General features: G+C 38.8%; 1 protein-coding gene across 1 annotated transcript in view; it reads right to left on the bottom strand.

The window, feature by feature from the left end:
* Positions 1-7,136: 7,136 nt before the first annotated feature.
* Positions 7,137-15,397, bottom strand: part of LOC114644700 (NACHT, LRR and PYD domains-containing protein 12-like) — a 129,896-nt gene continuing 121,635 nt past the window's right edge. Inside the window, exon 6 of the mRNA XM_051924012.1 lies at positions 7,137-7,245. Within this exon, the coding sequence (XP_051779972.1) occupies positions 7,137-7,245 (109 nt within the window). The remainder of the gene's footprint in view (positions 7,246-15,397) is intronic.

Here is a 15,397-nt window from a genome sequence, read left to right as displayed (position 1 = left end):
AATTACTTCTTTTAATTAACTTGACTCTGGCCCTTTAGTTGTTTCTTTTTCCTTAATTAGCAGCCAAACAATAATGAGACACAAAACAAGCCGCCACATCACACAATATCTGAAAATAAAGAAAGGTGATGGTCTCAGTAAGGGTGATCTCTCAACTCACCAAAACACTTTGAAGTTGTTTTTATAAAAAACAAAAAATCAACAGTTTTGGAAATGTCTGCTGTTGCAGAACGAGAGCAGCAACAAGCCATGGAATTAAATAACGGGTTTAATTAACAGCAAGCATCGGCTTCTCATTAAGAAACTGGTTGGAGTTTGAAGCCCAAGTTTAAGATGGTCATCTGTTGGCTCGTTTCACATCTCATTTCTGTTTGGCTGTCATTTAATGAGGAAACAAATCAATTCAGAGGACTGAATCCTTCTGACATGGCTGTTAAAATAAAGGGGGAAAAAAGTGAACTAGCAGTGAAAACTGGTCACTGATTAGGAAAAGAATTGGAATGAAAACCTGCAGCCACTGCGGCCCTCCAGGCCTGGAGTTTGACGCCTGTGCTCTATTGGATACAAACAAGAGCAAGAGCAGGGAGGTTCAGGAGAAATAATACATGAGACAAGAAAGGAGCTTTAATAAAGAGAAAGGAAGACAGAAAGTCACAGACAGCAGATCAGAAAGATGGCAGACTGGAGGACAATCTCAACTATGTGAAGAAATGGGCCAGGGATTTTGAAAGGATAAAGATAACAGATGGGGTCAGCAGCCAAATGTACAGTGTGTTGTAAGGTTGGGGCAAGGTGTGTAGGTAGTCATAATTATAAAATGAATAAGAGATGCTTATATTAAAGATAGACTTCTAAGAGTTGGAAGAGAAAAAAAACATAAAGCATTGAGAAGGGCCAAGAGATAACTTAAGTAGGGCTGAGCTCCATATATTGTGGCTATAGGCTTAAAATCAGCAAAAAACACAAAAAATTTTAAGAAGGGACAAAAGAATAGAACAGTGTGCACTGGCACAAATATGTCCTGGCCCTCAGTAACTGGAGTCATCATAAACATCACACCGTGTGTCTTTAGAGCTTGACATGAAAAAAGAGGAAAGGAGAAACAAGGTGTGACTAATATGAGGTACTACATGATGGAAGATGGTTGTGTTTATGCCCAAGATGGGACCTAGAATCGCAGCCATGGTAGTTTGGTGTTCCATCTTTATCTGTCTTTTTTTTGTTTTAAATTCATTGCCACCATGCAAAAGTCATATAACATATACATGGGAAGAGCATTTGAATATTGGTTACAGTGTGCTACCTGATGTGACTCCAGATATCACAACTACATCCATGGATCTTACAGCTTTATTAATCACTGGTGCTCATGCAGCTAAACAGGTAGCCCAACGACAGAGGTCCAGAGGCAGGAGAGCTGGTGTCCCGGTTCGATGCTGGAAGCAAGGACTATGGCAACCACTGCCTGAAACATACCTATCTAATGTGTGCTCGCTGTCAAATAAAGTCGACGAACTGCTGGTGTTAATACGTACTAAAACAGACTTTTTGAATGACTGTACAGTATTCCCAACTCTGCATTGGACTTAGCTGTCTTCATGCTGTAACAAGTAGACTCCATTACTGAACTTTGTCACAAAACAAAGGGTGAAGGAGTGATTTTCTACATTAGATAGATAGATAGATAGATAGATAGATAGATAGATAGATAGATAGATAGATAGATAGATAGATAGATAGATAGATAGATAGATAGATAGATAGATAGATAGATACTTTATTAATCCCAAGGGGAAATTCACATTAATCAAGATTGGTGTAATGATGTGACAGCAAAACTACTAGTGAAGCTTGTGAGGCTTTTACTATATTTTTTAAATACAAAATTAATGACATTAGAAATAATATAGCACATCCCCCAAAGTTAATCTGACTGAATCCCAGTATTCCATTTTAAATGAGTAAAATTATTTTAGCAGAATAGATCCACCTGAACTACATAGAATAATTTCTCAACTGAAATCCTCCACCTGAACCCTTGACCCATTACCATCAGGCTTTATCAAAGAAGTGTCTGTTGTGCTAATTGACAGTATACTTGACATAGTGAACTCATCATTAGATTCGGAGGTCTTCCCTGTCTTAAGACTTCAGTTGTCAAAACCCTGCTCAAGAAAAATAAGCTCAATAATTTTAGACCAATATCTAACCTGCCTTTCTTAAGTAAAATCCTAGAAAAGGCAGCTAAATGATCACTTGAATAAACCTGCTGTCCTTGACAAGTTTCAGTCAGGTTTTAGAACAAATCACATTACAGAAACTGCACTCGTTAAAGTAGTCAATGACTTGTGGATAGCAGACAGGTTGTGTATCTGTTCTTGTTCTCTTAGACTTGAGTGCAGCATTTGAAACAATTGATCAGAGTATTCTTATTAATCGTAGTCAGTGGGTGGGCCTCTCCGGCAACATCTTAAATTGGTTTCAGTCCTACTTAACAGGTAGAAAATTCTTTGTTATTATAGTGATTGTACTTCGGAGACCCTGATATTCTATATGGTGTACCACAAGGATCTATTAAGGGCCCGCTGCTTTTTTCAATCTCCATGCTTCCATGAGGTCAGATTATCTCAAAGGACAAGGTGAGCTACCACAGCTATGCTGATGACACAAAATTTTATTTATCGATGGTGCCTGATGACTCTGATGCTCTTGGCTCTTTGATCCACTGTTTTACTTATATTTCCACTTGGATGAACAGCAACTTTCTCAAACTAAATAAGGAGAAAACAAAAATCTTAGTTATTGCCAAACTGGACATAGTGACGATTTTAGAAATAAACTTGATCCTTCTTCTTCTTTTTCTTCTTTCAGCTGCTCCCGTTAGGGGTTGCCACAGCAGATCATCTTCTTCCATATCTTTCTGTCCTCTCCATCTTGTTCTTTTACACCATCACCTGCATGTCCTCTCTCACCACATCCATAAACCTTTGCTTAGGCCTTCCTCTTCTCCTCTTCCCTGGCAGCTCTATCCTTAGCATCCTTTTCCCAATATACTCAGCATCTCTCTTCTGCACCTGTCCAAACCAGCGCAATCTCCCCTCTCTGAATAAACTTGATCCATTAGACTTAAAATCGAGTTGGAGGTAAAGAATTTAGGGGCAGTTATTGACCCTTATCTAAATTTTAAATTGCATATTAATCAGATTACTAGCTCTGCATTTTTTCACTTAAGGAATATAGCAAAAGTTTGACCTCTCATAACTTTAGAAGACACTGAAAAATTAGTTCACACTTTTGTTTTCAGTCAACTAGATTACTCACTCCTCACAGGACCACCAAAGAAAGACGTGAATCGAACTAGGAAAAGAAATCCTAGCACATCTCACCAGTTTTAGCATCATTACATTAGTTACCTGTGTCATTCAGAATTGACTGTAAAATACTACTAATGGTTTACAAAGCCTTAAATAATCTTCTCTTTCCTATATTTTGGAATGTCTGTCCCCTACACCCCAAGTCATAACCTCAGATCTTCAATTGAAGGTTTGTTTATAATTCCAAGAGTCAACCTGAAAAGAAGTGGTGAGTCGGCTTTTTGCTGTTATGCACCTAAAATTTGGATTGCTTTACTAATAGAAATTCGCCAGGCTAATACAGTGGAACTAATTGGCTTTTTTGCAGCTATATTTTAGTTGTATCCCTATTGCACTAGTATGGGCATTGAATTATCATTTTCCTCTGGGTTCTGCAATTCCCTATTAATCTGTACTTTTCTCTTCTGTCTTTTCCAGTTCTTCTGTGGTGACAATTTGTGCCACTACCACCTAATCAAGGTACCATGCTGCCCCCTGTGTTTATGATTTGAATGGCGGGTGTCCCAGATAGCCACATGACCATCTTCCTGAAATTCTTTCATGTGAAGCCTGAGGACTGATTTAGATCATTTATTTTAGGTAGAATGCCCACTTTGGGCTGGGTGGTCTTTTAGCCTTGGAACCCCTGCAGATTTTGTTTTTTATTTTTCTCCAGGCTAACTGGAGTTTTTTTTTCTGTCCTACTGGCCATTCAGCTTTAACTTTTTCTTTGTTACATAGTGTATTATATTATTTCCTAATCTTATTTATGTTTTATATTATATATGCTAACCAAAATTCTCACCAATTTCTACAGGGGTACAATAGAGAGTGTTATCACCTGCTCTATTATTGTATGGCACGGTAACTGCTCCTTGCAGGAAAAGAAGGCACTCTAGCGTGTAATTAAAACTCCACAGCACATCTCTGGAGCAACCTTCTCCTCCCTATAGGACATCTACACTAGTAGGGTCATCAGGAGGGCGCGCAACATAATTAAAGACAATACTCATCCTCAACACACGCTTTTCACGCTGCTTCCCTTAGGGAGACGCTGCAGGAGTGTGAAATCACACACCACGACACTGACACATAGTTTTTTTTCCACTAGCAATAAGACTCCTCAACAATGCTAAAAGTTCAAGTCAATCCAAACCACAAGTCATAGCCTCATAAATGGTACTGACTGCTGCAGTATGTCATCAGGCGCTGTGCACCTTATTTTGCAATCTTATAATTGTAATTGTTATTTGTTTTTATACTTCTTTTGTCTGTCTGTCTTTGTATAAGACGGTGAGCAAGCAAAGTAAGAATTTCATAACATGGTTTTAACATGTGTTTTTACTGTGTATATGACAATAAACTTCTTGCATCTTGTATATTATATTCCTTTGTATTTCACTTTGTAAAGCACTTTGAGCGGCATTGTTGGTATGAAAATGTGATATATACAGTAAATAAATGTTATTGTTGTTCTTGTTAAATCATGCTCTCCCAATGTAGAACTTCTCATTATAAACTGTAAGCTGTTTTATTTACCATGCGAGTTTTCCTCAGTGATTCTAGCAGGTGTTAACATTTGCCCTCACACTAAAGCTCACAAAGTGCAGTGGCAACACACTAATGTAATCACTGAGATTAAAAATAACAACCCAGACCTGCAAATCAATATTTTGGCTGATTTTAACCATGTCAGTTTGAACCTAACTTCCTAAATATCAACCGCAAATAAAAAGTGCTACCAGAGATGGAGATATTCTTGATCACTACTACTGTGTGTAGCTATTAAGGATGCTTATCATTCCTTCTTCTGTGCCTAACTTGTTAATTCTGACCATTGCATGACTCGCCTTATTCCTGCTTACAGAAAATTGACCAGAAAAGGTAACAGAGGACCTTCAGGACTGCTCTTCCTGTACAGACTGGAATGCCTTCAAAACTGCCACATCCAACATATACGAATACACTGATGCTGTCACTTCATGTATATATTTGTTTTTGTGAAGATGTCTGCATTTCAACAAAAACAATTGTGAAGTTTAGCATTGATAAGCCTGAGGTCACCCCAGAACTCAGATGACTGCACCAGGACAAAGAGTGTGCATTCAGATCTCACAATCGTGAGGATTACAGGAAAGCCAACTACGTCTTGGAGAAAGGGATCAAAGGTGCTGAAAGAAAGTACTCTGATAAGCTGCAAGAACAACCTTCTGCAAATGCATCAGTTCTGCTGATCCCAGTCCGGCTAATCAGTTCAATCAGTTTTATGGTCTCTTTGAAAGACAATGGGATATAAATCTACCTGGTGGTCTCACTGTTTCTACTCTACATTCCTCTCCTTCTCAGCTTCACCTTCCTGTCATCACTGTAAAAATTGTCTGCAGCTTATTCAAAAAATATTAAAAAGCTGCAGGCCTGGACCTTATTTTCTCTTCCACACTCAAACGCGCTGTGCAAAACAGTTATCTATAGTTTTTGCAGAGATTTTCAACCAACCGCTGGATCTGTGCACTGTTCCTGTCAGCTTCAAGATCTCTACCATCATTCCAATGTCAAAGAAATTAAAGTTCACAGGCCTGAAAGACTACAGACCAGCAGCTTTAACCTCTGTGGTCATGAAGACCTTTGAACGCCTTATTACCTCAAGAATGCTACAAAGGACTTCCTGGACCCATTTCAGCTTACATGATCCACCTCACTTCCGGGCACAGCACAAATGCCACACCTCTTCCTGCTCACCCTTTATAAAACCGCCACTCACCTATATCTAGTCAGACACATTTTGGACTCCGTCTACTCAATTTGATCTGATTTACTTACAATCTGCTTATTTATTTTCAATGATATGGGTTGGAACCCCAAACCTCTGTCTGGGAGAGACCATATTATGTTCAGTGGAGAACTAAGAGTGTGGACTTATATTATACTATGTACAAGCAGATAGTAGTAATATAAATAAATCATAAAAGATGTAAATAACCAGTAAGCTGAGTTTATGCAGCACTTGTAGACAAATGCTGTACGTAGTGTGATTTCTGAAGTCAAGTTTGGCACATGCGTTACTTTTCCTCCATAAGTCAGCTTATTGACACATATGTTTCAAATACACTTTCAGATTTATTCATGTTAATCAGCAGTCATCACCCCATCGCTGAGTCACCTCTCCTTGTGAGATCGACTATCGTATTTAGTCTAAACACAGTCATGTCCCTTTAAAACTTACATCAGGCTTTTGTGATAACACCTGGACAAACAGGGATACATGGCTGCTGTGTGTCTGCATAAATAAACCCGCACTGACTTCTGTTTGTGTGTGTGTTTGTATGTCCAGCATTGGAGGACAACTCAGGGATCGGCCTGTAGAGGCTATATAGAGTGTTGATGCTGTGGCATGAGGGATCATTGATTTAGATACTGTTGGGTTTCTGCTCTTAAGTGATGTGTTTCATTTACAGTGTCAGAGGATAACTAAAAAGACCACAACGCTAACAGGACATAAGGAAGAATCCAAGATTAAACTCAAATGGCTGCAGCTCCCTGTGTGTCCGTGTTTAAATGTCTTAGAAATAAAGTTGGTCAGCATCTTTCTTTGAGTTTTATAAGAACTGTTCAGTATATGTGTGTGGATTCAAAGACATAAGCATGTGCAAGCCAAACCCCAAACCTTAGTAAAGACACCAACATGTTACACTGAATGCACACTTTCCAGGCGCTTCCTAAACAGACAATTCTTTTTCTTACTGTTGAGTTTATTGTGAATTCACATGAAGACAGGGAAACTCCTCAGCATATCTGCTGATATCTGGAGCTGGCAACACAAACCCTCTGCCTCAACACTTCAGCCATGACAGCCTTGAAGCTGACCAGCACTCTGCCTCCATTCCTTTCAGCTCTTTGGAGAGAGAAAATGAGAAAGAAAGAGAAGGAGCACTGATGATATCACAGAAGGCCCCGTGTGGTGAGGTGAGCTGTTAGTGGCTTTTAAAAAGACATTGATCATTTTATTTGATTACATATAATCACTTTACATACTCTAAAGAGTTCATTAAGTGCAATCATTAGCTCTTCTTCATTGATTCTCTTTATTTGTGTGTATACCTGAAGTGTTGTTTGTATATTTATATTTATAGCATTTTTCCATTTTTGTGAAGTACTCAACAGTATGAAAGTAAACGCCAATATTTATTGATTCCATTTTGACATTAAATGATGTTCCGTTATTAATCTGTTTTGTATGTTGGTTGGAATATGAATGTAAAATATTGACTGAGGTGGGTGGAGTTGTGGTTTGCATTTTGTCAGTCGGGGCCCCATCAGAACCTCACATGAGGCTTCACAATGATTAAGGTCAGCCGTGCTCGATCCACAAATAAATGGCTAAATCCTTATTATTCTTATTCTTATGACAATCTGACAGTCTAGGTCTGAAAGGGCTCTTTGTTTATTGGTTGTATTTTCTTTCTGCATCAAGGAGAACAAACAGCAGTTGTCAGGCATTTGAACCTTTTTTCAACATTTTTTGTATTTGGATTTTGTTGACAACATGAATTAGCAACCGAAAAAACAAAGCCAAAGAAAAGAACATGCATGGAAAAGGATGGATTTGTGAAAATTGCATTCATTCTTCATCATTATGTTCTGTTGAGGTTGCTCCCCAAAAGAGTTATTCTTGCTAAAATATAATGTCACATTACAGATTTTTACCAACCTGTGGAATCTGCACCTCTAGCTTATGTGAGGGCTGCTTGATCATCTACTCAACTCAGATCCATCAACAGAATGGACCCTAAAAGTGAGATCTTGGCAGAATTAAAAAAATTATAATTCTAATTATAAATTACAAAATACAATGAAAGGTATAACCTAACATATCCTTCAAAAGCAAGCCTTGTTGAACCTCAATACTGTGAATTGATCTCAGGCATTTTCAAACACCCTTAGCTTTTGGCCCACCTCCATCTATACTTTTACCGCCCACTAGGTGGTGCTGTGTGTAGTGATATTATTGTCACATGTCTCTAGGCCATCACTGATTTCACTTCGTTTTATTTCCTTCTGCTCATCTCTCTGCCTGGCTCTGTCTCTCTCAACACACTATACTCTCTGATATTGTTTAAATGACCCAAAATGTCGGCTTTTGCTTCGAGTCTTTTCTAGTGTGAAATCTCCCACAACTGGGTCTAATTTAATTGGTTTATCTAATAACCTTTCTACTGTTTTTTTCTTATTTCTAGCACAAGCCCACTTCCTTATTGTTATGTTACAGTCAGGGTTTGTTTATCGACTTCTGTTTACTTTCCTTATTTATGTCTTTCTTTATTTTGAAATATTTTTCAGCTGCTTATTGTTTTTATGTGTTTTTGCTAATATTGTTCTGTTTGTTTATTTATTATTTAGTATTTATGAATTGTGTCTCCTCTGTTCTCTTGTGTTCCTTTTTTTGTGGGTAGGACCAAAAGAGACTGGGCCACACTGATGTCACTGCTGAAGGACATCCCTTTATATCTCTCTATTATATAAAATAATCCTGCAATGAGACAAGACTTTTCTTAAGAGATTTTTTCCAAGTCCCGCGAGTCGAGACTTTTGCAGAGATGAGACTTTTTTGAAGAGAAAAGAACAATAATAATCGAAGTGCAAATTCGGAAAATAAGGAAAGTAATCATCAGCCCGGACCAAGTGGAATTGAAAACCTAGCAGGTCCAAGCAGGGTCGGTAATAAAAGACAAAGAGTAGAAGACAAAGTAGAATGTTGTAAAGAGGTTAAAAAATGTTGGCGCAACACACATGCAGAGCAGGTTAGAAATTATGAAAGTAGTAAAATTCGAAAGTATAAAATAACTGATAGTAAAGATCGCATTAGCACTAACAAATGGAAATTATTATTCAGTGAAATAACGGAACAGAGAAAAAGAGATCGAATAAACAGACATAGATGGTATGACAGAAGTATGTAGATATTGTTCGACTTTAAAGTTTAAGTGGGAGAGTTATAGGTCGTCCAATTCGTGTTGCCATCATTGAAAAGTAGTGTTTCTTCCCAATGAAGAGGCATATCCACGAGAATTAAAAGATTTGTTGTTTGGTGAGAGTGTAATCCACAAACATCCATCCATCCATTATCCAACCCGCTATATCCTTTCTACAGGGTCACGGGGGTCTACTGGAGCCAATCCCAGCCAACACAGGGCGCAAGGCAGGAAACAAACCCTGGGCAGAGCGCCAGCCCTCCGCAGGACACACACACACCCACACACCAAGCACACACTAGGGACAATTTAGAATCGCCAATCCACCTAACCTGCATGTCCATGGACTGTTGGAGGAAACCGGAGCGCCCGGAGGAAACCCACGCAGACAGGGGGAGAACATGCAAACTGCACGCAGGGAGGACCCGGGAAGCAAACCCGGGTCTTCTAATTGCGAGGCAGCAGCGCTACCACTGCGCCACCGTGCCGCCCAATCCACAAACACTACAGGCAAAATATCTGAAACTACATTAATCTGTTTACATCATTCAATGCTCAAAACGTAGATTCACACAATTTTGGTCCATATGCTATGAGATCTTTAAATTGTATATCCAGTAAACCAAACCTGGGGGTTGGTGAATGAAGTGAAAAAGGGGTAGAGCCCCCTAGTCCTTTATATTCCAAAGCTGACATCAGACCCTTCATTAGCTCATTGATATTTGGACACTTCTGTTCTATCATTTGCGTTGTTCATATTTTTCCATTCTGGGTTTATGCTTCTGTTTTTTGGATTCACTCTAAGATTTCTTATTTGGACTTATTTACCTTGGATTGAATTTTTAGGCAAGTCTTATTTGCCCCTTTTGCTTTTTTTGATAAATAAATAAATTCTTCTTTAGATTCTTTGTGGACTTCATTCTCAAGCCAAAGGTTTTCAGGGTTTTCCTTTCCCTTAAGAGGCATTTTGATATATTTGGGGACCTTTCAAGTTATTTAATTTTTTTCCTTGGGGTGAACCTCCTCTGAGCAGACCAGTAAAGTTCCTGACATGGTTTGGTGGCTTATTTTGGAGACCTTTACTACTTACATTCAGGACTCCTAATCACATCAGAATGAACCACTTAAAAACAAATAAAAACTGTAAGATTTAAAGAAGCTTCATTCAAAATGAACTACATATTTTGTAAAAGGCTTTTCTGGAGGTGGATGGTATTATTTGTGATTATTATATTGCCCTCAAAAATCACCTACCTCTTCAAGTTCTTATTTCTAATTATAAAAAATTACAAGAAATACTTGGCAAAACCTTCGCTGACATCATCCTTTATGAACAGAATTACTGATTTAGGACAGAATGACAATTTTGATGACACGGAGGTACAGAGGAGTAAAACCAACATTCAGTACTCTTTGGACTGATAGTCAGGTCTGTCCAGGTAGCCAGAAAGCCAATACTCACAGGTATGCCACTATTTCCATTGTGCTGTCTGCTCCATTATTTTTTGTTGAAACTTTAACACAACAAACAAGCAGGCAAGATGTCTCCACCATTGGCCCACCTATTGTTATTCATGTTGTTATCACAATTAATTCACCAATTTTAGTTGAGTTGCTTCCATTTTTTTCTGACTCATCCATTTCTTTGTTTTCTGCAGAATCTTTTGACCCACCAACTCTGGTTTAGGCTTTAATCTTTTTTGAATATCCTACACCTCTGTGTGCCACAATCATTAAGAATCCACTAACTCCTGCTTCTGTTGCCTTGTCTCTTAGTCTTCTCCACTTTTTCATTGTCAGTGAGTGAGTGAGTTATCTGAGTCTGCCTTTGACACTCAACCTGAGCCTGCGGTACATGAGTTTGTCTCCCTGTCTGATCCACTGCATCTCATGGTGAAGGGATCCTGAGTGGTTCCTATTGTCCTCAGGAGGAGGCACAATCATCTTGTTGCCAGAGCATTGCCAGGAGGTCACTACTACCTAACTTTAGAAAGTGCCGAGATGCCCTCACCTCCAATAGACATTATCAGTCAAAAGCTGAGTACCTGTTCCAAAAGCTCACTGCTTAACTTTTTCTAAGGTATGTTAATTACTGTTGGGAAGCGGTCTTCTCACATTCAATCATCCCAGCCGTGAAGAGTTTTTCTCACTGTCCAGCCACCCCAATTATGAGATGATCTCACAGGTGGCGCAGTGGTAGTGCTGCTGCTTTGCAGTAAGGAGACTGTGGAAGATTTTGGGTTCACTTCCCGGTTCCTCCCTGTGTGGATAGCGCTTCGAGTACTGAGAAAAGCGCTATATAAATGTAATGAATTATTATTATTATTATTTATTATTATGATCTTCTCGATTCTAAATTGGCCCTAGTGTGTGCTTGGTGTGTTTGTGTGTGTCCTGCGGTGGGTTGGCACCCTGCCCGGGATTGGTTCCTGCCTTGTGCCCTGTGTTGGCTGGGATTGGCTCCAGCAGACCCCCGTGACCCTGTGTTCGGATTCAGCGGGTTGGAAAGTGGATGGATGGATGGATGGTTAGTGACATTACTAGATTTCAACTGAAATTGGCAAATAGAGGCTAATGAGTCACATCTGTGTAATCTAAGTACTAATAACTTGCTCAGATTAACACCAGAGAGATAGTAACGGGTGTGTGTGAGATGAAATTTAAACTCTGCATGTCTGACATGAAGGTCATTTTACTCAGCTCTGGTTTGTGTAATTTTGAGCTTGTGTAGTGGATAGAAATATGTGGACAGGCATTTTCCAAATTATTCAGGTGTTTCTCAAGATCGTCAATACTACTGTGTACCATGCAAGATAAATTGGATGCAAAACCAATAGTCAGCTCTGGAATATGTCCCTTAATGGCCAGTCAAACATAAGTTGGACCCTGAACTGAATCTTGGTTCAGAGTGTCAGGCTCCCCTAGTTCATCAAAGGCTTTTTCAGTGAAGTCTGAATTTTGTAGTAGAGAAGTGTTAAAATGAAAGTGAGGGGGACTGGAGGACAGAAGGGGAAGAAAAACCTGAAGATTAACTTACTGATGGTCAGATAGAGAGGGCAAAGACAAAACAACATTCATTTATATAGCACAATATAAATAAGGCATTCATCATATAGTGGGCGAGAGATTTTGAAATTAGGATATAGTTTATTTTGTAAAAAACTAAGAATGGGGACTGAAGAATGAAAATTATTTTTGTGGAGGAATGTAATAACCTAAAAGAGTCAATAAGGTTTAGACCCATAACAAATTTGGGAAATGTGCATGCACTGTTTAATCAATGAGGGAGATTTATAAAACACAGGGTAAATAAATGCATTTGCGTCCATACCAATGATTAGTTGGAATTCAGAAAAGGAAAAGATGCATTTTGTAATATCAGCGATGAACGTATTATTATATGGAGTTGGGGCATACACTGAAATACAGGCAAATTTCCTTCCACTGATCTCCATCAAAGCATAGCAAAACCTGTCCTCCATATCACCACCAGCACTAAGAAATTTTGGATGTAAGGCACAGCGAACTAATACCAAAACACTGTACTTCTTACTTGTGGCAGAAGAGGATGCCACCAAGCAACAGCACTTAGAGGCAGCCCTGTGAACATCTCTAGTCAGCAGATGGGATTCTTGCAAACAGGCGATATCTACCTTATTCTGAGATAATAAATCAACAACACTCAAGTATGTGAAAGCAGTAGAGAGCAACCTTACATTTCAGGAAAAGACCATTAGATTAGCCATCAGGGAGGAGAAGGAAAAGACAGCAACAAAGGACACTTGTAAAGAAACAGTAAAGAGTACCAAACATGTTTGTCCCGCAGCCCTGCCAGTGACCATGTATAAGGTAAACCAATAGTTTTCAACCTGGGGTCCGCAGGGATATGTCAGGGGGTCTGTGGCAAAATGGGGAAAATAAAAATCATATGATTTTACTATTTAAAAACTTGCAAATAGTAAAGCATTTGTCTAGTTCAGCTTGTATTTTAATAATATCAACACTTCATTACTGCACTTGCCAATTACGTCTATTAAGAAACTTATTTTTCAAATGCTAGTCAAAGGCTACTATGGATGAGGACACTGAAGGAGTCTTTTTTGGCAAATGAACAAAGCTCATATAGTTGGAGAAGATCTGATATTACCAGGGACCAAAGACATACAGTAGTTTGGGAATTACTTGGTGAAGGAGCTGCCAGTAAAATGGACACTGTTCCTTTGTTACACAACACAGTGTGTATAGGAGATGGATATCTGACATGGCTGAGGATTCTGAAAACCTTCTGAGGTCTAATGGCTGTCTCATGTTTTGATAACATGTCATGGGTCCTGACATTTGCATATTTGGCCGACATATTTCAAATTTGAAATAGCTTAAATCAGATCACAATTCACTTAATTTGCATTAATACAAAAAATCAGACTTTGGGGGGAAAAAAAAAACTAAACAAAGGAAATACTGTAATGTTCTTGAGCAGACCTAGTCCTGACTATAATATTCACATCTGACACAACTGAAGGAATACTTCAGCAACTATTTCCCAGAGCTTAACAATCAAAATTTAAACTGGATCAGAAATCCATTTGAGTCCAGGACTGAAGAGGATTGTCTTGATTTAAGGTCACTAGAGGAATTAGTTGAAATAGCCCGTGATGGAAGTTTGAAAATGCAATTCTCTGCCATTCCCCTATCAGAATTTTGGAGTGATCTCAAAAATGAATACCCAGTGTTGAACAAAAAAGCCATCCAAAGGCTCTTACCGTTTACAACAACATACCTGGGTGAGGCAGGTTTTTTTTTTTTATATATTGAAAGTACTGAAAACCAAAAACAGAGTACGTCTAAATGTGGAAAATGATTTGTGATTGTCACTAAGCCAGCTGCAACCCGTAGTGGACAAACTGGTCAAGAACATCCAAAACCAACAGTCTCACTATCCCTAGAGTGAGTTTAATTTATTTATTTATTATGTTGGCACTAACAGTTACTGAGGTATAAGGGATAAAACAGAAATAGGATTGCTCTCTTTCTCTCCACCCCATGCAACACAATGTGCCTTTACAAGTGAGGCAAACCACTATTCGCAAAGTCACGTTCCTCTGACATGCCAAGAAAGAGCATATCTGGAGCGAAACAAACCCCTCAGCAGCAATGTAGAGAAGGTTAAAACTGAAATATCTTGTGGATTTTATTTATTTATTATGAGCAGTCTATTTATTTCCATAGTAAAAGTGCCTTTTTATAAAGTTCTGTTACATGCACTTAACAGGTAGTAGGCTCTGTATAGTAGTTTATTAGAGATATGCGGGATATGTCATTTTTTTGGATGGTGATAGGTAGGGGATCATCAGCCTAAGATAACTCTCTTAGGGAGGTCTTGACATGAAAAAAGTTGGGAACACCTGATGTAGATAATAGCACCGGAATCCCACCCCCAAACCCCTAGTATAAAATTATCAGAAACAATGCAAAAAAACTGAACAAGGTCTCTTAAACATTAAATGGAAAGTAACCAAGTTGTGCCCATAAATGGGCATGCATGGAGAGAGCTCAGCGCACGATCCTACCCTAACCTCCACTCCCACTCACATACTGCAGGCCAATGCAACAAAATCTCAAGAGAACACATGTGAGGACATAACCAACAGACAGATATTACACAACAGCAGAGCAAGAGGAGCCCCCAGCATGTGGTGCGCTGTCACTAGAGCATAGCAGGCCCGTATCCTGATCACTCCCATCCCCCACAGCTCTCTGACCATGACAAATGAGTTTTAAAAACCCTCAATGAAAAAACTGAGTTTTTTGTCAATATATACAGCATACATACACCTAATATATAAACTAAAATTATACATTCAATGTAGTTAGACATTACTGGTCAATGTTTACAAAGATGCTTAAACTGAACTGGAATGACTTACATACAACAGTCAATGTGGCAAAGTAGCAGTGGAAGAAAATAGGTCCAGGGCATTAAATGCTTGTTGAGGATAGATTATCTCATATCTTACCCACAAAAATCAATTGAAACCAAGAAGGTAACAGAGATAATCAGTGAAATTTCCAGAA

This window comes from Erpetoichthys calabaricus, chromosome 2, assembly GCF_900747795.2.
Source record: "Erpetoichthys calabaricus chromosome 2, fErpCal1.3, whole genome shotgun sequence".
In the NCBI taxonomy this organism is placed as follows: domain Eukaryota; kingdom Metazoa; phylum Chordata; class Cladistia; order Polypteriformes; family Polypteridae; genus Erpetoichthys; species Erpetoichthys calabaricus.
Note: the sequence above shows the minus strand (reverse complement) of the source record. Positions and strands in the feature narration are given on the sequence as shown.